Source organism: Hevea brasiliensis, chromosome 18 (genome assembly GCF_030052815.1).
Source record: "Hevea brasiliensis isolate MT/VB/25A 57/8 chromosome 18, ASM3005281v1, whole genome shotgun sequence".
In the NCBI taxonomy this organism is placed as follows: Eukaryota; Viridiplantae; Streptophyta; class Magnoliopsida; order Malpighiales; family Euphorbiaceae; genus Hevea; species Hevea brasiliensis.
The window spans coordinates 39,421,155-39,448,496 of record NC_079510.1 but is presented as its reverse complement, the minus strand read 5'-3'; the positions used below and the strand labels follow the sequence as shown (position 1 = coordinate 39,448,496).

The 27,342-nt window shown below is 38.2% G+C and overlaps 1 protein-coding gene and 3 long non-coding RNA genes across 4 annotated transcripts; all 4 read right to left on the bottom strand.

Moving 5' to 3' along the window:
• Window positions 1–12,844: 12,844 nt before the first annotated feature.
• On the bottom strand, window positions 12,845–13,384 carry LOC110661165 (receptor-like protein EIX2). Its single transcript, XM_021819719.2, has one exon. The coding sequence runs from the start codon at window positions 13,382–13,384 to the stop codon at window positions 12,845–12,847; it is 540 nt and encodes a 179-aa protein (XP_021675411.2).
• Window positions 13,385–14,711: 1,327 nt separating this feature from the next.
• On the bottom strand, window positions 14,712–16,242 carry LOC131176055 (uncharacterized). Its single transcript, XR_009146206.1, has 2 exons — window positions 15,484–16,242; window positions 14,712–14,911 (listed from the first exon to the last, which is right to left on the bottom strand). It is a non-coding gene; the product is annotated as an uncharacterized LOC131176055 (long non-coding RNA).
• Window positions 16,243–17,123: 881 nt separating this feature from the next.
• LOC131175956 (uncharacterized) lies at window positions 17,124–18,028 on the bottom strand. Its single transcript, XR_009146060.1, has 2 exons — window positions 17,899–18,028; window positions 17,124–17,323 (listed from the first exon to the last, which is right to left on the bottom strand). It is a non-coding gene; the product is annotated as an uncharacterized LOC131175956 (long non-coding RNA).
• Window positions 18,029–25,707: 7,679 nt separating this feature from the next.
• On the bottom strand, window positions 25,708–27,342 carry LOC131176065 (uncharacterized). Its single transcript, XR_009146213.1, has 3 exons — window positions 27,273–27,342; window positions 26,480–26,536; window positions 25,708–25,907 (listed from the first exon to the last, which is right to left on the bottom strand). It is a non-coding gene; the product is annotated as an uncharacterized LOC131176065 (long non-coding RNA).

Genomic DNA, 27,342 nt, shown 5'->3' with positions numbered 1-27,342 from the left:
CAACAGTTGCTCGAGTCTACAATTTCGGGCCGTGCAGACAGGCTATTGAAAAAGTTTCTGAATTGGGCCGAGGTTATAGGCTACCCCACCATTTTCAGACGTCCCAGACACATCTCCATGGTTGGAATTGGCATAGGTAAACCCGAACCCTCATTTTCTTAATTATCTACTGCCTGATTTAGATTAAAAATCTATAAACTATTTGTGGCAGGTTAAAAAAATATAATTCCTTTTGCATTAGCTCTATAATATTGCTAAGAACTGCGGGGCAAAATTTTAGAATTTTTGAAGCTCAAATGGGTAGTTTTTGCAAAAGGGGTAATTATAGGGACTAAATTATAATTTTTCAAATTATGGTTGTTGATTGTTTGGATGGGTCCAGGAGGGGGCCATGTGATGTAATTGAGTTGTGGATGTGTGAGTTGTGGATATAGAAGTGCATTTTAAACCCTTTTTCAGGTTGGGTAGGTCCTAGGTATAGGGGAGACTCTGCCGGATTTTAGGCAGGACTTAGGGTGTCTTTAGTCTTTTCCAAATTTGTATTGAGTCAAATATATTAAAATAAAATTTTGTCAGGTGAGCCGGGACAGCCTTTTTCCTCCGCACAGCTGCCGCAGTGACCGCAGTTAAGTCAATGAGTAAAATATTAATTTTAATTATAATTTTGAATATGTTCAAGCATGCCCATGCATCACTTATAAATATGTATCTATGTAGTTAAACACTAGGCACGTTTTATATTGCATTCATAATTGATGAAGTGCCATGGATGTTTATTTGTGACAATTTGGAGCAGTATGCGTACGTTAGAGTGCATGTGGCATGGTATTAGATATGGATAGGACGGGTAGACACGGCTTGAGAGACACTTGCTAGGACCCAGTCTTTTATGGATAAGTCGGGGTAAACACGGCTTGAGAGACACTCACTGGGACCCCGCATTTGGTTTATTAAGCGAAAGTCCAGCTTGAGAGACACTCGCTGACAGAGGTTGGATTAAAAGAGTTGTATAGGGGATTAACTCCCATATATGTACTGTTTAAACAGTGTTGGGTGGGTAAGTACTCTAAATTGCCTTTTTACTGCTATGATATGGTTTGTATGAAAATTATGATGATGTTGTATTCCATTCCTTAGGATGCATTAGCTTTAGTTAGCTATAGAAATTGTGGTTAAAATTAGTACTTTACTCTCTGAGTCAAAAGCTCACTCTTGTTCATCTATTTTTCCAGGCTATAGGAGAATTACTTATTGTGACTAACCTGCTCTTCTTTTTCACAGGTCAATTAGTAGTATTTAATGTATTTTGTACAATTGAGTTAAATTTTAGACTCTGCATGTGTTAGGAGTATTTTAATTAATTTGGGTCTATAATATAATATGGTGCTGAATTTATAAGAATATTAATTGCATGTATGACTTGATTGGATGAGGGAGCTAAGCTCCCATTGGATTTTATGAAATTATGAGTATGTGGAGGGTGAGCTGAGCTCTCCAATTTATTATATATTGTGTTTACAGGTCAGGCGAGTCAAAAACTCCCTGTTGAATGTTCCATTTTATGGCCAGACTCTATCAGATTGAATTCTTGAAATTGGGCTCAAATGGGCCTTAGGATTGGGTTGAGAAACAGTTAGGCTTACTAGGGGCCTCGGGGGATTTAGGATAGCCCAGGTCCTAGTGCCAATCTGGCCCATAGGTTGGGTAGTGACAAATGTGGTATTAGAGCTTAGGCTCCAGATTCATAAGGAATATATGTCTAAAGTGTTAGGAAGAGTCTAATAAGAGTCACATGCAGAAAATAGGGTCCACATTCGTCCTTGCATTGTCATCTTTGCTTCTAGTTTCTGCTTTATATAATAGTGTATAAATATGAGTCTATAGAGCTGTGTAACATGCCGTTTTGAAATTTTGTGGGCTAATATTACTGAATTTCAGGAAAATGCCTAGAAGCAGAAGAGCTGCCACTGCACCAAAATAGGATGTGCCAGACGTGGTGTCGGCACAGGATGAGGTGCCTGCACCGAGGAGGCAGGTAGGAGACCTAGAGCTACTCAAGTAAAAGAGCAGTCGCCACTAGTTTAGGAACAGTCTTTTATGGCCCAGGGTCACATGGACCCAATGGCAGCTACCTTAGCCGGATTGCAGAGAACCGTCGATATGATGGCATAATATATGGCCCACCCTCCACAACAGCAGTAGCTCACCGCACCAAGAGGGGAACCTTATAAACAAATAATTAATTTTAAGAAGTTGGTGTCTGGTACTTATGATGTGTCAGATGATGCCTATCAGTTTTTGGATTCCTGCAAACAGGCAGGGATGGAGTTGGAGTTGACTGATAGGAGGCTTATAGAGTGTGTGCAGCATATATTGGGGCTAATGCCAAGACAGTGGATGACAAACTACGTACTACCTCGTATTAAGGGATTATCATGGACCCAGTTTGTTGAATTGTTCATCGACAAGTTTGTGCTAGAAAGCTTCAGAGATCAAAAGCAGTGGGCTTTTAATGCCTTAAGGCAGAATGGCAGATCGGTAGATGAATATGCTCTAGAATTTTTGGAACTGAGTAGATATGCCCCCACAGCAGTAGCTATAAAAAGTATGAAGGTAAAAAGATTTCTAAAGGGGCTGGATAGGAGGTATGCAAACCTGGCCATGATGTCTGATCAGTCTTTTGATGTGGTAGTTGATCGAGCCTGACAGATTGAGATTAGCTATACAGGAGATGATAGTAGAAGGGCAAAGAAGAATAGAGCAGAAGGTTCTTCAGGTGTTCCCTACATGGGTACCACAAATAGCAGAGGCCAAAGTCACTACAGAGGAAGGGGTAAAAACAACAAGAAGGGTGATTTTAAACACAAATCTCGAGGATTCAGACCAGGATATGGATCGGCAGATGTCACGATTCGAATTCTGATTAGTGCAGTTCAGGATCCTCCTTAGCACCTTACACGCAGTGTGGAGAAGACATTTACGACCTTGTATGATGGGTTCAGGAGTATGTTTCCGGTGTGGCCAGCAAGGTCACTTTGCTAGAGAATGTCCAGTGTTCAGCGAGCCACAGATGGGGTCACAGGGTTCTGTTGCAAATGTTCCTCGTCAATTATATCCTGGTGCTTCCAGCATGGCAGGCAGTTAGTTCAGTGGCCAATAGGGCCGAGGACAAGGAGGACGTGGATTTAGAGGCAGGTTAGGAGGTAGAAGTCAATTACAGGGTTCTATAATGCAGGGTAGGGGTCAAGCTCCGGTTTTCACCTTAGCCTACCAGGATGCTCAAGCTTCCAATGTAGTTGTGGCAGGTATTCTTTTAGTCTATTCCTATGAGGCTTGTGTTTTGATAGATCTGGGTACTATGCACTCATTTGTCTCCCCTGTTTTTCCCATGAGATTGGGTAGAAACCCTACAACTTTAGAATGCCCCTTGTCTGTAGCTACCCCACTTAGTGACAACATAGATGTGGATATGGTTTTTACGGGTAGCCCAGTGGTAGTAGATGGAAGAATCCTCCCAGCAGACTTAGTTCCTCTACCAGTAATGGATTTCGATGTAATTTTGGGAATGGATTGGTTGGCAACTCATTATGCCACTTTAGACTGCAGGAACAAAAGGGTGTACTTTCATATACCTGGTGTATAAAAGTTTAGCTTTGATGGTGACAGGAGTGAGGCTCTATATAACTTGGTGTTAGTAATTAGTGCTAGGAAAATGTTGAAGCGTGGGTGTCAAAGCTATTTGGCATTAGTGAGAGATACATTTGTAGAAGGTGTTAACATTGAAAATGTTCCTGTTGTCAGAGAATTTATGGATGTCTTCCCTGAGGACCTTCCAGGGTTGCCACCAGGAAGGAAAATAGAGTTCTGCATTGATGTTGTGTCGGGTACAAACCCCATATCAATACCGCCTTACAGGATGGCACCAGCAGAATTGAAAGAGCTAAAGGAGCAACTATAGGAGCTTTTGGACAAGGGTTTCATACATCCGAGCACTTCACCCTGAGGTGCTCCTGTTCTATGTGTGAGAAAGAAAGATGGGTCCTTGAAGTTGTGTATTGATTATAGACAGCTGAATAAGGTGATTGTGAAGAACAAATATCCACTTCCTCAGATCAATAATTTGTTTGATCAGCTCCAAGGGGCTAGATTCTTTTCCAAAATAAACCTACGATCAGGCTACCATTAGTTAAGAATCAGGAATGAGGATGTGCCCAAGACAGCATTCAGGACAAGATATGGTCATTATGAGTTCTTGATGATGTCTTTTGGACTCACTAATGTTCCAGCGGCCTTCATAAACTTGATGAACAGGTTGTTCAAGCCATTCATGGACCGTTTTGTCACTGTATTCATAGATGACATTTTGGTATACTCTCAGACTGAGGAAGAATATATGTAGCATTTGAGGATGGTGTTGCAGACTTTGAGGGAGCGCCAGCTATATGTCAAATTTTCAAAATGTGAATTTTGGCTAGAAAGCATCTCATTCTTGGGACATGTGGTTTCTAGTAAAGGCATTCAAGTGGATCCCAAGAAAATTAAGGCGGTAACTGATTGGCATAGGCCTACAACAGTCACTGAGGTGCGAAGTTTTCTGGGCCTAGCTGGCTACTATTGGCGTTTTGTGTAAAATTTCTCCAGGATAGCAGCTCCCCTAACTAAGTTAACTCGGAAGAATGTTCCATTCATTTGGACAGATGATTATGAAGAGAGCTTTCAGAAGCTTAAGGAATGTCTAACTATCGCCCCTGTGTTGACATTACCGATGAGTGGTGAAGGATATACTGTGTACTGTGATGCCTCCAGAGTTGGCTTAGGGTGTGTTTTGATGCAGAATGGAAAAGTAGTGACTTATGTTTCAGGGCAGCTAAAGAGACATGAGTAGAACTATCCCACCCATGATTTGGAAATGGCGACTGTAGTCTTTGCACTAAGGATCTAGAGACACTACCTGTATGGTGAAGTGTGTGAGATATACACCGACCACAAGAGTTTGAAGTACATCTTCCAATAAAGGGATTTAAATTTGAGACAGAGGAGATGGATGGAGCTTCTGAAGGACTATGATTGTACCATCCAGTACCACCCTGGGAAGGCCAATGTAGTAGCAGATGCTTTGAGCACAAAATCTTCTGGCAGCTTGGCACACATATCAGCGGAGAAGAGACCATTGATTCAGGAAGTACATGAGTTGATGTATCAAGGTCTGATCTTAGATATTTCAGATGAGGGGGTATTATTAGCCCATTTTTCAGTGAGACCAGACCTGCGAGACAGAATCAGAGTTTCCCAACATAGAGACCCTCAATTGATGAAGATTATAGAAAGAGTATAGCAGGGTGAAGGTGGTGAGCTTGGATTTGCTAATGATGGCACTCTTATGGAAGGTTCCAGGATATGTGTGCCCAACGTGGACAATTTCATAAATGAAATCATGCGAGAGGCACACTATACACTGTATAATGTCCACCCAGGCTCCACCAAGATGTACCATGATGTGAAGATAGCTACTTGTGGAATGGAATGAAGGGATACATAGCAGACTTCGTGTCCAAGTGCTTGACTTGTCAGAAGATGAAGTTTGAACACCAGAGGCCGTCAGGGAAACTGCAAGAGCTCCCTATCCCAGAATGGAAGTGGAAAATAATTACTATGGATTTTGTAACTGGGTTGCCTCGTACAACACGGGGATATGATTTGATATGGGTAATTGTAGATTGTCTGACTAAATCAACTCATTTCTTGCCTGTGAAAACCACTTATTCTTTTGCACAATACGCTCGGCTCTATGTTCGCGAAATAGTTAGATTGCATGGAGTTCCTGCTTCCATAATTTCTGACAGAGGGCCCCAATTCACATCTAGGTTTTGGAGAAAGCTGCAAGAGGCACTTGGCACGCAATTAAACTTTAGTACTGCCTTTCACCCTCAGACAGACAGGCAGTCTGAAAGGACAATCCAAACACTGGAAGACATGCTTTGCATGTGTGTTTTGGATTTCGGAGGTCAATGGGATGATCAGCTACCCTTAGTGGAGTTTGCTTACAACAACAGTTATCATTCCAGCATCAGGATGGCACCTTATGAGGCACTATATGGCAGAAAGTGTAGGTCTCCTCTGTGTTGGACGGAAATGGGAGAAGCGAAGGTGCATGTTGTAGACTTACTGTAGTACACTTTAGAGATGGTTCCTTTAATCAGGGAATGATTAAAAATAGCTTTCAGTAGGCAGAAGAGTTATGCAGATCCTAGACGGAGGGATGTAGAGTTTGAAGTAGGTGATTACATATTCCTGAAGGTTTCTTTGATGAAGGGAGTCATGAGATTTGGAAAGAATGGCAAGTTGGCACCTCGGTATATTGGACCTTTTGAGGTTACTGATAGAGTTGGAGCAGTTGCCTATCGATGGAGTTAGCACCCAACCTTTCTCATATTCATCCTGCATTTCACATCTCCATACTCAGGAAATACATACCTGATTCTTCTTATGTGTTACAGTCGGATATAGTAGAGCTAAAAGAAGACTTGACGTTTGAGGAGCAACCTGTAGTCATAATTGACTACCAAGTGAGGCAATTAAGATCAAAATAGATCCCTATTGTTAAGTTTTTGTGGAGGAGCCAGTCAGTGGAAGAATGCACCTGAAAGACAGAGCGGGACATGCGTAGCAAGTACCATTATTTATTCAATGTGTAATTTTGTTCTTTTATTTTACCTTGTGTAAAATTCATGGACGAATTTTCTGTAAGGGGGAAGAATGTAACACTCCTAATTTTTAAATTTGTTATTTTATTGGTAAATATTAATATTTTGTTTTATTTAAATTTTGGGAAATTATTTGAAATTTTTCAGAATTTAGAAATCGAGTTCGATTTTTTGAAAATAGAAAACTTTAATATTTTTAAAAATTAATTTAAAGACCATGTGGTAAAACTAAAAATATATTTGGACTCTACGAATTTTTTTGAGTTTTCTAGAATTTTTTCGAAATTTTTTTAGCCTTGAATCGGACTGGCTGAATCGAACCAAACCCGGTTGGACCAGACTAACCCCTTCCCTTTTTCTTCCCCTTCTCGCATTGTGCGACCCCCTCCCCTTCTCTCCTCGTTTTCTCTATCCTCCCTCTGCCTCTCACCGGCCAGCCACCGCTCCAGCTGTGACACCCCTTACCCGTGTACAGTATACCAGAATAAGTCATGCCACACGGTGTACCGGCACACTCTAATATACCTTAATTAATTTATATCATGCTTTTGAATATGATTTATGAAATATAATTTATTTAAGCCATTTATCGAAATTATTATTTATTTGAGGTTTCGAAAATTTTAAAGAAAATCCGGCGGAGTACCGGCTAAAAATGGAGAAAACAGTTCTTCGGAACCTGTTAAAACACTTCCAAATAATTTTCCAAATAATCCCAACTTCAATTCATCAACAGAGTCTCAATATCAAAATCTCACATTGTTCAGTTTCAGTTCTCAATCATCATTTCTCAGGGTTCTCATATATAAACAACAATTAAATACTCAAATTACTTCCATACATAACCATAAATCTTTATTATTTACATGAACCTCAAAATACATTACATAAATCCAAATACATATGAGAAAATAAAATTTTAATTACAAAATGACAAAATGACACCTAGTGCCCTACCAATGCACTGCAGGTAGTGAGGTGACACGGACACTGTGCAGAGCTGCAAGATGAACTCACCCAGTCTGCGGTCTACTGGGCTCACGATCTGTATCTCCAGAACCTACGCGTGGCAAAAGCAACGTGCTAAGCAATAATGCTTAGTGGTGCAATAATAAAATAAAAGAAATAGCAAGAAAATAGATATGTAGTGAATGTATATGTTTCATTTGTTTTGAATTTGTATATCATTAACTTTGTCTACTTTAATTCATTTGGTTGCCCAAGTAACCTACACTAGACGACTGGACTGGATAAACGGGTAAACTGGCACTGGGTATCAAGTACCTCGGGCCGTCACACCATCGGTCACATATGCATCTCCGGCAGTAAATGTAACAGCTAACAAGTCAGAATAATATCAGGCACAAGGCCAAATCTCAATACAAGGTCAGAATGGCTAAAAACCATAAAATCACAGAATGGCATATTGCCATGTGCAGTACTGCTAACTGAACCCTATTGGCATGCCAAACTATCCAAACCAATCTTGTTAGGTATACTAGGGCATTTGAAACTTTTAAATTCTTCAATTTGTGAATTTCAAGTTTTTGGTGTCACTATTCACCTCATTGATTAACAAAAATGTTGACTTTTGGATAGAAAATATGTACATTGACTTTGGCACTCCCAATATACCACATTTGGCATTCAAAACTTGTTGACATTAAGCATTTATACCATTTCAAAGTTTAAACCAAGGAAAGCAGAATTTTCAGTTTTTGTAACTCAAATTTACTGTTCCATTGGACACTGTTGCAGTGAGAATTTGAAGAAATGGAAAACATGAAAGTTGTTCCTTATTTTGTCTAGTTGAATTTCCTTTTTTGAATCACTCCATTTGGAGTTTTGTAGCTCCAGATATGGTCCAAAAACCACAGCTGGCCTGATTTCCATTCTGCAGAAATTACCATATCTACAGCAACATAAACAGTAACTGAAATCACTTTGTTGGATAGGTTATGGCCATAATTTGGGGTAGGTTCCTTCATGAAAGTTGTTTGTCTATGTCTTAACTTGTTTCTGTAAAAATTTCAGGTCAATTGACCATATCTACAGTGAGTTATGGCCAAATGAACAATTACTGTTTATTTGGTCAATTCTGCAGGTGCTGTTGCAGGGTATCCGGATTGGGGCCAACTTTTGGTCCTCTTGCTTTGGTCTTTTGGGCATGGTTTCTTCTGAAAAAATGTGCCATTATAAGCCTAGTTTCATGTCCAATTGGCCAAACACCAATTGGACCTACACAGCCAAAGTTATGGCTGTGTAAGTGGACTGAAATTTCAGTCACTCTGCTGCTATCCTTAGGCAGCCTACACATTCACTTGGCCATGCTATATTTCAGTCCAAATTGTGGTCAACTTACCTAAAATGGTCACTAATTGACCATTAAAATGTTCTCTAACAATTTCCTAAGCCAAGTCAAATTTTCACTTTTCAAAACCCTAGTTTCTATTTCAATTCACCCATATACCTAGTTAAGCACTTTCATTCATTATATATGTGTATATACACCTTAAGCATAATCTTTAATTCATTCTAAGTCCATTAAAACCATCACAAACACTCCACCTTTGTTCCTTCCTTAGGGCAGCCGAAATTGATGCCATACACACACATAGTTTTTATTCATTTTAGTTACAAATTCTTACTTATTTCAAGTCCCTCAACATAGAAATAAAGAGCTTTAGGTGTAAATGTGCACTAACCTCTTGTAGGCAGATTTTTCCAAGCCCCAAACTTCACTTTCTTTCTTCTTCTTGGTTGCCAAGAGGTTTTGCAAGGTGCAAGGACAAATTTTAGTGAAAGGTCTCTAGGGTTTTAGGGTGAAATGAAGAGGGAATTTGAGCTTTGGATTGAAAATCAATGGAGGTTTGGCTATGGGAAAAGAGGGAAACGGCTGCTCTTTCATTTGGGGAAGAAACAGATTGTTTTTTCCTTTTTTTGGTGTTTTTTGTCTTCTTTTATCACTTACTTAAGTTATGCTTTAATGTGATTGGTGGGAATTCCTTTAAATGACATCATATGATGTCAAAATTGACATTTATTCTCATTTTCTTTTCTTTTCTTCTCTACTCAATTTCAATTTAATTTTTAGTAATGTTTATTCATATTTTATGTCATATTAATTATTTACTTAACTGGACAAGTCGGCCAAAAATCACCTCTGAAGGCGAAATGATCAAAATGCCCTCCGTTTGGCTTAACGGGTCAAAATTGTCTGTACCGATTGAAAAATTTTTCTAGGTATTTTCTTGGCATTCTAATGCCATGGGAACCTCAATGACCCTTCTCTGGAGTTCCAAAAATTATTTTATAATTTTTCCCCTGGGTCTAGGGCTCCTCGTTGCGAGAACCGCAACTTCCCTCTGGTTTACCCATCGCTTGGGCACCGGCTCGTTTAACTTGGTTGTATTTTATTTCTAAAATTTTTACTAAATTTTTCTTATTAGTATTTGAGTTAATTATGGTTCTTGACTTTAGTTTAAATATTTTTCCGGACGTTCTAGCTGTCTGGACCGACACCGGTCACCAGAACAGTAGAATGTACGGAGTTGCTACCGGGAGGGTGTTACACCAGCCCTCCTCAGTCGTCGGCGCATCTCCCCCACCCCTCACTAGCCGCCGGCAGGCCTTCAGGCCGCCGAAAACATCGCGCGAAACCAATTCTACGCACGCGCGCTGCTTCACCTTCCCGGACCGATTTCGGCCAATCCGGCCACTAATCGGACCGATTCTTATCCCAAAACACTTCTACACCTCGAGAGCTTTCTATAAACACTAAGAATACCAAAATCCACGAGCGATTTGCCCAATTTTTGTCCGAAAAACTTTAGTCTATTTTGATTTTTGGGTTAAATTTCTCAAAAACCATAAACCCCACTAAAAATTCGAGAGTACCAGAGTACTCCACTCGTCGAGAGTTTCGCGGCAATACCCATTTCAAATTTTTCCGACACTATTTTTCGATGGGTCCTGCGAGACTTCACAATGTTATTCTGAGCATTAAATGAGTTTAGAAAAATTCATAAAAATTATATACTAACCCCTGTGTTGTGGGCTTTGCGTAGGTACCTTCAATTCAAGGAAATTCAATAGTTGCTCAGATCTGCAATTTCGGGCCTGGCAGACAGGCTACCGAAAAAGTCTCTGAATTGGATCGAAGTTATAGGCTACTCCACCATTTTCAGACGTCCCGGACGCATCTCCAGGGTCAGAATTGACATAGGTAAATCCGAACCCTCATTTTCTTAATTATCTAGTGCCTAATTTTTACTAAAAATTTATAAAATATTCGTAGTATGTTAGAAAAATATAATTCTTTTTGCGTTAGCTCTATAATATTGCTAAGGACCATAGGGCAAAGTTTTAGAATTTTTGGAGCTCAAGGTAGTTTTTGCAAAAGAGGTAATTATAGGGACTAAATTATAATTTTTCAAATTGTGGTGGTTGACTATTTGGATGGGCCCAGGAGGGGCCCAGGAGGGGCCATGTGATATGATTGAGTTGTGGATGTGTGACTTATGGATATAGAAGTGCATTTTGAACCCTTTTTCAGATTGGGTAGGTCTTAGGTATAGGGGAGACTCTGTTGGATTTTCGGCACGACTTAGAGTGTCTTTGGTCTTTTCTAAACTTGTATTGAGTCAAATATATTAAAAATTGCAATGAAATTTTGTCAGGTAAGTAGGGACAGTCTTCCTCCTCCGCTCAGCCACTGCAGTGGTCGCGGTTAAGTTAGTGAGTAAAATATTAATTTTAATTATAATTTCGATATTATTATATGTTCAAGCATGTCCATGCATCACTTATAAATATATATCTATGTAGTTAAATACTAGGCATGTTTTATATTGCATTCATAATTGATAAAGTGCCATGGATGTTGTTTGTGGTAATTTGGAGCAGTGTGCGTGCGTTGGCGTGCATGTGGTATAGTATTGGATATGGACAGGACCGGTAGACACGGCTTGAGAGACACTCGCTGGGACTCAGTCTTTTATGGATAAGTCGGTGTAGACACAGCTTGAGAGACACTCGCTAGGACCCCGCATTTGGTTTATTAAGCGAAAGTCCGGCTTGAGAGACACTTGCTTGCAAAGGTTGGATTAAGAGAGCTGTATAGGGGATCAGCTCCCATATATGTACTGTTTGAACAGTGTGGGGAGGGTGAGTGCTCCAAATTACCTTTTTACTGCTATGATATGGTTTGTATGAAAATTATGATGATGTTGCATTCCATTCCTTAGGATGAATTAGCTTTAGTTAGCTATAAAAATTGTGGTTAAAATTAATATTTTACTCTCTGAGTCGAACACTCACTCATGTTCATCTATTTTTCTAGGCTACAGGAGGATTACTTATTGTGACTAATCTGCTCTTCTTCTTCGCAGGTCAATTAGTAGTATTTAATGTATTTTATACAATTGAGTTAAATTTTAGACTCCGCATGTGTTAAGAGTATTTTAATTAATTTGGGCCTGTAATATAATATGGTGTTGAATTTGTAAGAATATTAATTGCATGCATGATTGGATTGGATGAGGGAGCTGAGCTCCCATTGGATTTTATGAAATTATGAGTATGTGGAGGGTGAGCTGAGCTCCCCAATTTATTATATATTGTGTTTACAGGTCGGGCGAGTCAAAAACTCCCCGTTGAATGGTCTATTTTATGGTCGGACTCTGTCCAGTTGAATTCTTGAAATTGGGCCCAAATACGCCTTAGGATTGGGTTGAGGAATAGTTAGGCTTACTACGGGTCTCGGAGGCTTTAGGCTGGCCCAGGTCTTAGGTTGGGTCGTGACAGTCAACTCTCCACTAATTTGGTTTGTAGAAAGCTCCAGTGTCCGCAAATTGCACAGCTTTCCCAAATTTCTGGATACCTAGCCTTCGATGTATGAATTTTCGGACAAATCAAGATGCTGCACGGAGTTCAAGATCGCAAAGGAGTCTGGAAGTTCACCTTGGAGATTGTTGGACTTGAGATTAAGATTCTCAAGGCTACTCAAGTTGAACAACCACTTAGGTATTATGGAGTTGAAATTGTTGTTACAGATATCAAGGATCAGAAGGGATTTAAAATCACAGATGATGAAAAAGAGAGAGGTAGATTGGACAGACCACATTGGTCCAAGTGCAACTCTAATAGAGAAGGTAGCATATTGAGGATTCGACGCCAACATTATCACTAAGATCAAGGAACTGCAAGCTTGAGAGGTTTCCTAGAGTTGGTGGTATAGTTCCACCAAAAGAAGCACCAGGGAGATTGAGATATGTCAATTTGTTTAGTGCACAAATGAAGGTTGGAATTTGGGCACCTTCGAAATTGTTTATGCTCAAGTCCAGGTAAGTCAAGTCTCTAAGGTGAAGCAAAGAAGGATCAATCTTACCACCCAATTCATGCGCTGTTCCACTGGTATCGAACATATCATCTGGATTTGCATACGGGTTGTGAAGATTGAGCCTGAAAATGCGTCCGGTTCTGTTATTGCAGGTTACTCCCCTCCAACTACAACAATCTTCTCCAACACAAGATGAAAGTCTGCCTGAAGGATCAGTAAGGCCTTGTTTGAACTTGACCAGTGCGTCTCTCTCATTCTTTGGGCAATAACCGAAAGTAATGGATTGGAGGTACACAACTCCTATGAGTAGCAGGAGAGAAAGAAGCTTAACGGAATCCATGCTTGTGATACTACAATCTAGATGATGTCAGATGTTCTAGGAAATGACTAGCCGAAACTCATGGTAACAAAAAGATAACCTCTATATGCATAGAGGAGAGGACTTATTAATGCCATTCAACGGTTGGCCCCTTACTCTAAGGGGGTGTTTGGTTTACCTGTTGGGTGCAGCTGATAGCTGATAGACACCCAAACAGGTAAATTGTGGTGTTTGGCAAGTTTAAAAAAATAGAGCTGATAGCTGATGGGCAACTGATATAATACCCATCAGCTGCAGTTTGTATCAGCTCTATTTTTAGAGCTGTTTCTCATCAGCTGATAGCTGATATGATTTTATTTTTTATTTTGACCATATTATCCTTTTTTATTTAACTTGAAAATTAATATTATTAATATTTTTATTTTTTTATTTATAATTTTAATATTTTAATTAACGTATTTCAACTTTGTTAAAATATTTTTTATTAATAACATAAAATATAAAATATTTATTTATATCCAAAAACTTAAAATTAATTAAAAATTTTTCTATTAACAATAATAATTATTTTATTATTTTATCTATATTTTTAAAATTATTTAATTATCTTAAAAAAATAATTATTTTCTTATTTCAATAATAAAATAAATGATATAATATAAAAGATTAATAATTATATATTTATTTAAATAATATAATATATTAATTTAATAATTATATATTTAATTTAATAATAAAATAAATAATATAATATAATAAATTTATAATTTTATATTTATTTAAATAATAAAATAAATTATATGATATATATCCTTATTAATCATTTCACATATTAACAGTAACAGCTAAATATAATTTTACCAAACACTTAATATAAAACAGTAATTATCAGCTAACAGTAACAGCTATCAGCTAACAGCTATCAATTGTATCAGCTATCAGCTCACAGCTATCGGTTGTATTCAACAGTTAATCCAAACAGGCCCTAAGTGTGGTCAAATAGGAAAATGGCGTACATATGGGAGACAAGTATAGGAAGTTGCATCAAATTTAAAATGGGGACAAATCGGGTGAATGAGTCAATCATTCAAAATTATTAATAATGTCACGACCCAACCTATGGGCCGGACCGGCACTAGGACCTGGGCCAGCTTAAAGCCCCCGAGGCCCGTAGTAAGCCTAACTATTCCTCAAATCCATAACCAGGCCCACAATTTAGGCCCAATATGCACATAAAATAATTTAAATTAAAATGTTATAATTATACTTCGGGCCAACTTAGCCCAGAAATTATCAGAAACAAAAATTAGGGGAGCCCAGCTCAACCCTGTTACCTCATTTATAACCATTTAAAACTCGTAAAATTTTTCTTTTCATTTATTAATACGCAAACTTGAATTCATACAGTCCCTGACAGGCTTAATGCTACTACTAGCACATGCGGAGTCCTAAATTACAAATTTAGAGAATAATAATACAATTAAATAATCGACGTTAAACCTGCGAGGAAGAAAACAGGTTGCTCTGTAAAATAACTCCTCCTGTGGCCTGGAAAAATATTGAACAGGAGTGAGCGTTCGACTCAGAGAGTAAAATATCAATTTTAACCATAATCTCTATAACTATCTAAAACTAATGCACTCGTAGAGTGAAATGCAACATCAACAACATTTTCACATCATAACATCAAAAGGTAATTTGGAGCACTCACACACCGTAGTATCAATCATAACATATGGGAGCCGATCCCTATCTGACTCTCTTAAATCCAACCTGGTGCCAGCGAATTACTCAAGCTCGGACTTCCACTTAATAACCAAATCGAGGGTCCCAGCGAATTACTCAAGCCGTGACTACCCCTCGAAGGAACGGGTCCCAGCGAATTACTCAAGCCGTGACTACCCCGTCCTATCCATAGTCCACACCACATCACACGCACGCCAACGCACGCACACTGCTCCAAATTACCACAACAACATCCATGGCATATTAACAGTTATGAATGCAACATAAATCGTGCCTAGAGTTTAACTACATAAATATATGCATATAAGTGATGCATGGGCATGCTGAACATATAATAATATCGAAATTACAATTAAAATTAATATTCTACTCACAGTACACCGTCGACTATTGTGGCTGCTGGATGCAGGAAAATAGTTGATCTCGATCACCTAATAATTAAATTATAAATTTATTAGTACTAACTCAAAATAAAACTCTAAAGAGGCAATAGACAGCCTAATTCATGCCGGAAATCCGGCAGAGTTTCCCCTATACCTGGGACCTACCCAACCTGCAAAGAGGCTCAAATAACACTTCTAAATTCTCAATTTCCACAATCACATCTCATTAATATCACATGGCCCCTCCTGGGCCCTCCAAATCAGACTATACTCAAAATTTTAAAAATTACGTTTTAGTCCATATAATTGACATTTTTCAAAAATCCACTCAAACAAGCTCTAAAAATTCTAAAATTTTGCCCCGCGGTCCTTAATAATATTATAAGGCTATTGCAAAATGAATTGTAATTTTCTAATCACCCATGAATATTTTATTCAAGAATTTTACTCGATTCCATAAGTTTTCAACAGCTAACATATTCCTAATTCAACCCAATTAAATATTCACATATTTAAACCTCCATCCTCAAGCTTCAACCAATTATATAAAATTTAATTATCTTAATTTCAATTAATCTTATATGCCCACATGCTAAAAATATAACTAAAATACATCCATATTTCTCAAAAATATTCTACGATCACCCAAAAATTCAACTAACACCATAGAATATCTCCAAATAATTTTACTTTCATCATATATTTTTCTTAGAATTTTTCTCCAATTTTTCCTGTTTAAGAAACACTGTATTTATGCTCCATGCATGCAGAAATAATAAAAATTGTCTTACCCAAGTTTATCGTGTCTCAAAATTCCAAAAATTTATGAGGAAGCCTCGAAGTTGAACCATCTCCATAGCTCATCGGGCCATCACGCACCACCACAAGACGGTGGCGGCCACGTCACCGGCGACATTTGCCGGTTCTGTTCATACCACCTTGTTCCTCTCCTCTTCCTCAGTCCATATGTGGTCTCGGATCGTCGATCCATCGGTCGGATCGTCGTAGATCCGATTTAAAAGCTTGAAAACTCGAAACTTCTCTCCTCCCTATCTCACTCATCCGACCTCCATTTGCTTCAAAATTGGTGTCAAAAGAAAGCTCTAGGAACAAGCTTTCCAACGCCACCAGAATCGCCTCGATCGGACGTCGGACGGCCGAATCGCTACGAAAGCCGCGCCCATCAGGCGCTGTTTTCTCTCTCCTCTCCTCTCTTGCCGCTGCTTCGTGGTCTTGGTGGTCGCCGAGGGTCGCCGGCCGGTCACCGGAGAAAGGAAGAAGAAGAAGAAGAAAGGGAAGGAGAGGGAAAGAAGAGAAATGGGGGGGGGGGGGGTGCGACACCCCCTTTTAATTTGAAAAAATTTTTTTTTTTTTTTTTAGCAACTTGGTCACGACCCAACCTATGGGCCGGACCGGCACTAGGACCTGGGCCAGCTTAAAGCCCCCGAGGCCCGTAGTAAGCCTAACTATTCCTCAAATCCATAACCAGGCCCACAATTTAGGCCCAATATGCACATAAAATAATTTAAATTAAAATGTTATAATTATATTTCGGGCCAACTTAGCCCAGAAATTATCAGAAACAAAAATTAGGGGAGCCCAGCTCAACCCTGTTACCTCATTTATAACCATTTAAAACTCGTAAAATTTTTCTTTTCATTTATTAATACGCAAACTTGAATTCATACAGTCCCTGACAGGCTTAATGCTACTACTAGCACATGCGGAGTCCTAAATTACAAATTTAGAGAATAATAATACAATTAAATAATCGACGTTAAACCTGCGAGGAAGAAAACAGGTTGCTCTGTAAAATAACTCCTCCTGTGGCCTGAAAATATTGAACAGAGTGAGCGTTCGACTCAGAGAGTGAAATATCAATTTTAACCATAATCTCTATAACTATCTAAAACTAATGCACCCTGTAGAGTGAAATGCAACATCAACAACATTTTCACATCATAACATCAAAAAGGTAATTTGGAGCACTCACACACCCTGTAGTATCAATCATAACATATGGGAGCTGATCCCCTATACAGCTCTCTTAAATCCAACCTGGTGCCAGCGAATTACTAAAGCTCGGACTTCCACTTAATAACCAAATCGAGGGTCCCAGCGAATTACTCAAGCCATGACTACCCCTCGAAGGAACGGGTCCCAGCGAATTACTCAAGCCGTGACTACCCCGTCCTATCCATAGTCCACACCACATCACACGCACGCCAACGCACGCACACTGCTCCAAATTACCACAACAACATCCATGGCATATTAACAGTTATGAATGCAACATAAATCGTGCCTAGAGTTTAACTACATAAATATATGCATATAAGTGATGCATGGGCATGCTTGAACATATAATAATATCGAAATTACAATTAAAATTAATATTCTACTCACAGTACACCGTCGACTATTGTGGCTGCTGGATGCAGGAAAATAGTTGATCTCGATCACCTAATAATTAAATTATAAATTTATTAGTACTAACTCAAAATAAAACTCTAAAGAGGCAATAGACAGCCTAATTCATGCCTAAATCCTACAGAGTTTCCCTATACAGGACCTACCCAACCTGCAAAGAGGCTCAAATAACACTTCTAAATTCTCAATTTCCACAATCACATCTCATTAATATCACATGGCCCCTCCTGGGCCCTCCAAATCAGACTATACTCAAAATTTTAAAAATTACGTTTTAGTCCATATAATTGACATTTTTCAAAAATCCACTCAAACAAGCTCTAAAAATTCTAAAATTTTGCCCCATGTCCTTAATAATATTATAAGGCTATTGCAAAATGAATTGTAATTTTCTAATCACCCATGAATATTTTATTCAAGAATTTTCGGACGTCGGACGGTTTAATCGCGGAAAGCCACGCCCATCGTGCGCGCGCTGCTTTCTCTCTCCTCTCCCTCTCTTGCCGCTGCTCGGTGGTCTTGGTGGTCGCCGGAGGGTCGCTGGCCGGTGGGGAGCTACTTGGGACGTCGCCGGCCGGTCACCGGAGAAAGGAAGAAGAAGAAGAAGAAAGGGAATGAGAGGGAAAGAAGAGAAATGGGGGGGGGTCCTCCCGTTTTTCTTTTGAAAATTTTATTTTTTTATTTTTTAAATGAGTCACGTGGATGTGGGAAAACCCACCGTCACACGCCAATTCACATCAATCATTTTTTTTTTTTTTTAAGGGTTGTTACATTCTTCCCCTTAAGAAAAATTGCCCTCAATTTTCGAATAAACCGTAGATATGGAAAAGAAGATTATCGTAACAAGTGCAGTCATTACTCCTCCAGCTTTGCAGAGATTGGTAAAACATTTATTCTTCAAACTCTTTGTACATTATATATGACATTCTATTACTCTCTTATTCTACTATGGTGTCCTATTTGTCTTCATCTCTATCTAGAGATGCTCTTATCTCTTGGCTATTCATTGACCATTCTTCTGACATTTCAAGTATTCGCTATATATCTCATCGTTCTTGACTTGATGTCTCATAACTTCAATCAACTTTAGTGCTTACCTCACTTTTATTACGCCCCATCATGTCTCTTGGTGACTTCATCATCATTCCTTTGTTTTAATAATCTCTGCTTTCCCCAATGACATAACTTATGTTCCTTATTCCATGATATCCTATGAGTAGCTTTCCTGTAGCACCTAATCTAGGCATCTTGTTCGAGATCTTCACTCTTCTTATGACTTCAGTGGTTAATACCTATAAATCTTCTCACTCCCATTATACTTTAAATTTTTAATCTCTCTTGTGTCATTACTAAGGTACTTAGACCAACCTCTATCGATCTTATGTAACTAGTCAGGTAGAGTCTCCTCCAAGGGCCAAGTGTATCATTTATCAATATTGGAAAGTAAACTGGGTCTCTCCTTCTAGGTAATAAAAGTGTTTATATTCTCTGACAACTCAACCCATGCGACTTATCAATTCTCACTCCTTCTCTGAAATATAAATATCTAGACTTCTTCCTATAGCTTCTTAGTATGTGGCCTACTTCTGACACATTAGCACTCAGATCGAGGCTCTACTACTCCTTTAATCTATCATCTCATAATAACTTGTTTTAAACGTCTCTTAGTGTGTTCCTAGCATACCTATTCCTCCTTATCCTCATCATTATAACTGGCTCTATCGAGCTCTTTTTCTGTCCTTTGCATCTTATCCACTTTCCTTTTCCTATTTTTTGGTATTGTTGATATCTTTTCAACCTGCTGTACTTATTCCTTAATTTTAGTCCTATTTCACCCTTACACCTTTTTCCTTCAAGGATGTCCATCCCATCATCAACTTTAACTTTCATTTTATTTCTTAGTTACTAGTTCTATTACTTCGGGAATTCTAACCTTACGATTTTCTCTTACCAGCACATTCTTCACCTTTTGTAACACTTATAATTAACCATAGAAAATTCTTTTTGCATCCCCTTTTACCAAATTAACTATCAGAACATTATCATTCCCTACCTCTCTTAGTAGGAAATTACACATCCTAAATGGATATGAGCCCTTGAAACTATAAGTTCCATCTGAACTAACACGGCTGTGAGAAATGTGTGCCATGCCTTAATCCTAAACAAAATACTTCACATGTTCATTCTCCTTAATAAAATCACATATACTGCCCATAGCTTTCCAAACTTCAGCTTCATCTTTTCCTATTAGCAACAATCTCATTCGCTGTAACTCATTCACAATTAGTATTCTCTCCAGCTCATAATTTAAAATAGTCACAAGCCTTAGTAGCTAACTCAATTTGACTCCTGTTATTACTCTGATCGTCCTTTCATACTTAACACTAGGTATGCACTTACAGTCATTCTCATATCACGAAATTGTATATGAATTGGTGCCTACCAAACTCTCAAATAACTAGGTCTCCTTGACTCTGTCTCCGTTCCTTATATAACCCTCTAGAACCAATAGCACAAACTAAACTTGAAAAGAAAGAAAAATATCCTCTTATATTCAACTACGCCCGATTGTCCATATAATAACGTTTAATCTATGTTTCTTGGTCTTTCTCTTCAAATTTCATCATCTCTTAGCACAATTGTGCTCTACCTATAAGATATCATCTGCATGAACACTTTACCGTACCATTGTCCTTCCTGACATAATATTTTATAATTTATTAACTTTACTTATACTCGACCAATGATTCATATCTATCATCGTTTATATTGTGCCCTTAACTTTTGTTGATTCCTGAAAGATTTCTCTCGCTAATAGATTCTTCAAACACTAATTCCACCCTTATCTATGGTCATTAATTTGATCCTTAAACTTTCTAGTGATTTATTACCATCCATACTTGTCACTTTTTATTCTACCCCTACTGTTGCTCTGTCGTTATTGCGTCACTGCAAAGTGATTCTGTTGATCACACTAAAAATGTTTGCCTGACATTCATAACGAACCTCTAACTACCTTCTCACTATCTCAAAAGTCTAACCTAAAACCTATGTGTCATTATCTATCATTCTTTTCCTCTCATCATACCTATTTGATCCCTTAGACTGACTTTTATTCAACTTACTGCTTACTAACTTCTCTTTCTCTACCTATTTAGGTAGTCCGCAATACCATCGCACACCTTCTAACATTTACTCATTATTATTGTATTCCATACCTCCATCACTTTTCTCACTAATGTGGTCCCATTTTGGGTTTTCCATCCTTGTCATTCTCCTTGCCAAGAATAACACTTAGTCTATCCTATATCTTAACTTTGTTCCTTTTATTATGCGCTCTTTAGGTTGTCCTTTCATTTATTTCCTTTGTCTTACCCAAAATAGAACTTGACTATTCTATCCCTGGTTCCATTCTTTTTCCTAACATAATAGCTGTACTTGCTAACTATATCTTTCAGAGTCTCTATCGCGTTATCATATGTCTGTGCTACTCAGATTTGGTCCTTTGACCACTCTAGCTAGTACTTCCACTAGCATTTAGATTATATTGCATCTGCAATCAATTGTCCAAACTTTCATTCTGCACTTTCTTTATCCATTGGCCTTCTGTGATTTATCTTCGCTAATTTATTACTCTTAACACTATTATAATTAGATTATACTATTGTTTTGAATAATTTGAAATTAGAAAGGAACTCAGGAAATTGCAGTCATACCTTTATTGTAGGATCTCTATTCTTATCCTTTAGCTTACATAATACCCTTACTACCTCGAGAACTGATTCTGCAATAATTTTATTTATTTGTTATTATTATTATTTTCCATGTTTACTCAATTAGCCAAAACTTAAGATTCCAGGCACCCAAACCCATCATCCAATTCAAAGGATTTACATCCATCGTGATCTAATTATATATAATTCCTATAATGGAACTTGCATCATCTGCAGGATACCCGAGCCAACTACTCTCTACCACACTTTACAGTCCCATCTGGGGCACTATTTTGTTCGTCACTATTATTAATAATAACCTTCAATCCCTTCTAAAAAGATAGGACTATACCCTAATTTACTGCAATAAAGGTACTACATTTACTACCTTGCCAAAACCGCGTCAAATTAATGACTCTCTTATCATATCATAGCTTGTAAATCATCAATTCATAGTTCCAACCTTCCCTAGGTAGTAGGGTTGTACTTTATTCCTTACTGATACACACAAGGTATACTATTCTCACTAAACTCTAAGCAAAACGTCTGTCGTACTACAAAAACGATCCAAAATTCCATACTGAAGACTAGATGATCTCCCCCTATAAGTGTCACCTTTACTTGCATCTAGTGCGAAACCTCTGGTCTGATGGCAACTCTTAATGCAACTCTAGCTTATGCTAGGGTAACTGAGTCACTGACTCTAGTTATCACCCAACTGTGACCTTCGATATTCTAGCTCTAGACTCTTAACCAGGAGTTCCCAACTTCTCTGCAGATATAGAACTTTGTTCTGGTATTACTGTACCAAAACAGAGACTGCCTGCAACATCCTCATCATAAGCACTACAGGGAGGTACGCAGCTCTACACAATAATCTCATGTCGGTACTGTAATCTGCAGCTTACAGAGCAGACATCGAGAACATTGTATAGTTACTACGATACGTCCTGACCGACTAGGTCTCCTAATTTCTTATCTCTCTTTAATCTTCTATTATCATAAACTTATTCTGACTGGGTCATCCACTGATGACTGCTAGCAGTGGTATCCTCATCCTTATCTAGGGCAACTGTACTTTCAAGACTCACCTTTATGTACTCGTGCCTTGCACGAAATGGGCACACCATTTAAACCCATACAGACAGAAACATAGCATTTCTTGGAGTACGCATCCTCATGATGGACCTCACATGTCTACTAACTCTATTTCACATTTCTATGTACTCCACGAAAATCAAGACACTAATTGAGGCACTTTTATATTTCCCGAGGTATAAAGCAGAATCTAGAAACAAAGAATTACAGAAAAAGACGAAACAGAATCCTATACTCCGCATGTAACATCCTAACAAGACTCCTTTTTCAGTCCCAATTATATTATTTCCCATGAATCTAGAGCCTAAGCTCTGATACCAACTTTGTCACGATTCAACCTATGGGCCGGACCGGCACTAGGACCTGGGCCAGCTTAAAGCCCCCGAGGCCCGTAGTAAGCCTAACTATTCCTCAAATCCATAACCAGGCCCACAATTTAGGCCCAATATGCACATAAAATAATTTAAATTAAAATGTTATAATTATATTTCGGGCCAACATAGCCCAGAAATTATCAGAAACAAAAATTAGGGGAGCCCAGCTCAACCCTGTTACCTCATTTATAACCATTTAAAACTCGTAAAATTTTTCTTTTCATTTATTAATACGCAAACTTGAATTCATACAGTCCCTGACAGGCTTAATGCTACTACTAGCACATGCGGAGTCCTAAATTACAAATTTAGAGAATAATAATACAATTAAATAATCGACGTTAAACCTGCGAGGAAGAAAACAGGTTGCTCTGTAAAATAACTCCTCCTGTGGCCTGGAAAAATATTGAACAGGAGTGAGCGTTCGACTCAGAGAGTAAAATATCAATTTTAACCATAATCTCTATAACTATCTAAAACTAATGCACCCTGTAGAGTGAAATGCAACATCAACAACATTTTCACATCATAACATCAAAAAGGTAATTTGGAGCACTCACACACCCTGTAGTATCAATCATAACATATGGGAGCTGATCCCTATCTGACTCTCTTAAATCCAACTCGTGCGGTAATTACTCAAGCTAGGACTTCCTATTAATAACCAAATCGAGGTTCCCATGAATTACTCAGCCGTGACTACCCCTCGAAGGAACGGGTCCCAATTACTCAAGCCGTGACTACCCGTCCTATCCATAGTCCACACCACATCACACGCACGCCAACGCACGCTGCTGCTCCAAATTACCACAACAACATCCATGGCATATTAATGATTATGAATGCAACATAAATCGTGCCTAGAGTTTAACTACATAAATATATGCATATAAGTGATGCATGGGCATCTTGAACATATAATAATATCGAAATTACAATTAAAATTAATATTCTACTCACGATTACAATCGACTATTGTGGTCTTGGATGCAGGAAAATAGTTGATCTCGATCACCTAATAATTAAATTATAAATTTATTAGTACTAACTCAAAATAAAACTCTAAAGAGGCAATAGACAGCTTAATTCATGCCGAAAATCCGGCAGAGTTTCCCCTATACCTGGGACCTACCCAACCTGCAAAGAGGCTCAAATAACACTTCTAAATTCTCAATTTCCACAATCACATCTCATTAATATCACATGGCCCCTCCTGGACCCTCCAAATCAGACTATACTCAAAATTTTAAAAATTACGTTTTAGTCCATATAATTGACATTTTTTCAAAAATCCACTCAAACAAGCTCTAAAAATTCTAAAATTTTGCCCCGCGGTCCTTAATAATATTATAAGGCTATTGCAAAATGAATTGTAATTTTCTAATCACCCATGAATATTTTATTCAAGAATTTTACTCGATTCCATAAGTTTTCAACAGCTAACATATTCTTAATTTAACCCAATTTAATATTCACATATTTAAACCTCCATCCTCAAGCTTCAACCAATTATATAAAATTTAATTATCTTAATTTCAATTAATCTTATATGCCCACATGCTAAAAATATAACTAAAATCCATCCATATTTCTCAAAAATATTCTACGATCACCCAAAAATTCAACTAACACCATAGAATATCTCCAAATAATTTTACTTTTATCATATATTTTTCTTAGAATTTTTCTCTAATTTTTCTGTTTAAGAAACACGTATTTATGCTCCATGCAGAGAAATAATTAAAATTGTCTTACTAGAAGTTTATCTGTGTCTCAATATTTCCAAAAATTTATGAGGAATCCTCTGGAAGTTGAACCATCTCCATAGCTCATCGCCATCACCACGCGGTGGCGGCGCCGTCACCGCGACATTTGCTGGATCTGATCATACCACCATGTTCCTCTCCTCTTCCTCAGTCCATATGTGGTCTCGGATCGTCGATCCAACGGTCGGATCGTCGTAGATCTGACGAAAAAGCTTGAAAAACCCGAAACTTCTCTCCTCCATATCTCACTCATCCGACCTCCATTTGCTTCAAAATTGGTGTCAAAAGAAAGCTCTCGGAACAAGCTTTCCAACGCCACCAGAATCGCCTCGATCGGACGTCGGACGAAGCCGGAATCGCGCCGGAAAGCCGCTGCCCACTGTGCGCGCGTTTTCTCTCTCCTCTCCCTCTCTTGCCGCCGTTTCTGGTGGTCTTGGTGGTCGCCGGAGGGTCGCCGGCCGGTCACCGGAGAAAGGAAGAAGAAGAAGAAGAAAGGGAAGGAGAGGGAAAGAAGAGAAATGGGGGGGGGGGGGTCCTCCTCCCGTTTTTCTTTTGAAAATTTTTTTTTTTTTTTTTTTTTTAGCAACTTGGTCACGACCCAACCTATGGGCCGGACCGGCACTAGGACCTGGGCCAGCTTAAAGCCCCCGAGGCCCGTAGTAAGCCTAACTATTCCTCAAATCCATAACCAGGCCCACAATTTAGGCCCAATATGCACATAAAATAATTTAAATTAAAATGTTATAATTATATTTCGGGCCAACTTAGCCCAGAAATTATCAGAAACAAAAATTAGGGGAGCCCAGCTCAACCCTGTTACCTCATTTATAACCATTTAAAACTCGTAAAATTTTTCTTTTCATTTATTAATACGCAAACTTGAATTCATACAGTCCCTGACAGGCTTAATGCTACTACTAGCACATGCGGAGTCCTAAATTACAAATTTAGAGAATAATAATACAATTAAATAATCGACGTTAAACCTGCGAGGAAGAAAACAGGTTGCTCTGTAAAATAACTCCTCCTGTGGCCTGGAAAAATATTGAACAGGAGTGAGCGTTCGACTCAGAGAGTAAAATATCAATTTTAACCATAATCTCTATAACTATCTAAAACTAATGCACCCTGTAGAGTGAAATGCAACATCAACAACATTTTCACATCATAACATCAAAAAGGTAATTTGGAGCACTCACACACCCTGTAGTATCAATCATAACATATGGGAGTGATCCCTATCTGACTCTCTTAAATCCAACACAGTGCGCCCAATTACTAAAGCTCGGACTTCCACTTAATAACCAAATCGAGGGTCCCAGCGAATTACTCAAGCCATGACTACCCCTCGAAGGAACGGGTCCCAGCGAATTACTCAAGCCGTGACTACCCCGTCCTATCCATAGTCCACACCACATCACACGCACGCCAACGCACGCTGCCGCTCCAAATTACCACAACAACATCCATGGCATATTATGATTATGAATGCAACATAAATCGTGCCTAGAGTTTAACTACATAAATATATGCATATAAGTGATGCATGGGCATGCTGAACATATAATAATATCGAAATTACAATTAAAATTAATATTCTACTCACAGTACACCGTCGACTATTGTGGCTGCTGGATGCAGGAAAATAGTTGATCTCGATCACCTAATAATTAAATTATAAATTTATTAGTACTAACTCAAAATAAAACTCTAAAGAGGCAATAGACAGCCTAATTCATGCCTTAAATCCGTGAGTTTCCCTATACAGGACCTACCCAACTGCAAAGAGGCTCAAATAACACTTCTAAATTCTCAATTTCCACAATCACATCTCATTAATATCACATGGCCCCTCACAGGCCCTCCAAATCAGACTATACTCAAAATTTTAAAAATTACGTTTTAGTCCATATAATTGACATTTTCAAAAATCCACTCAAACAAGCTCTAAAAATTCTAAAATTTTGCCCAGCGGTCCTTAATAATATAATAAGTCTATTGCAAACTGAATTGTAATTTTCTAATCACCCATGAATATTATATTCAAGAATTTTACTCGATTCCATAAGTTTTCAACAGCTAACATATTCCTAATTCAACCCAATTAAATATTCACATATTTAAACCTCCATCCTCAAGCTTCAACCAATTATATAAAATTTAATTATCTTAATTTCAATTAATCTTATATGCCCACATGCTAAAAATATAACTAAAATCCATCCATATTTCTCAAAAATATTCTACGATCACCCAAAAATTCAACTAACACCATAGAATATCTCCAAATAATTTTACTTTCATCATATATTTTTCTTAGAATTTTTCTCCAATTTTTCCTGTTTAAGAAACACTGTATTTATGCTCCACAGACAGAGAAATAATAAAAATTGTCTTACCCGAAGTTTATCTGTGTCTCAAAAATTCCAAAAATTTATGAGGAAGCCTCTGGAAGTTGAACCATCTCAC

What these genes read in the sequence shown, in the direction of transcription:
- LOC110661165 (XM_021819719.2), bottom strand. Translation starts at nt 13,384, where the DNA reads ATGGATTCCGTTAAGCTTCTTTCTCTCCTGCTACTCATAGGAGTTGTG.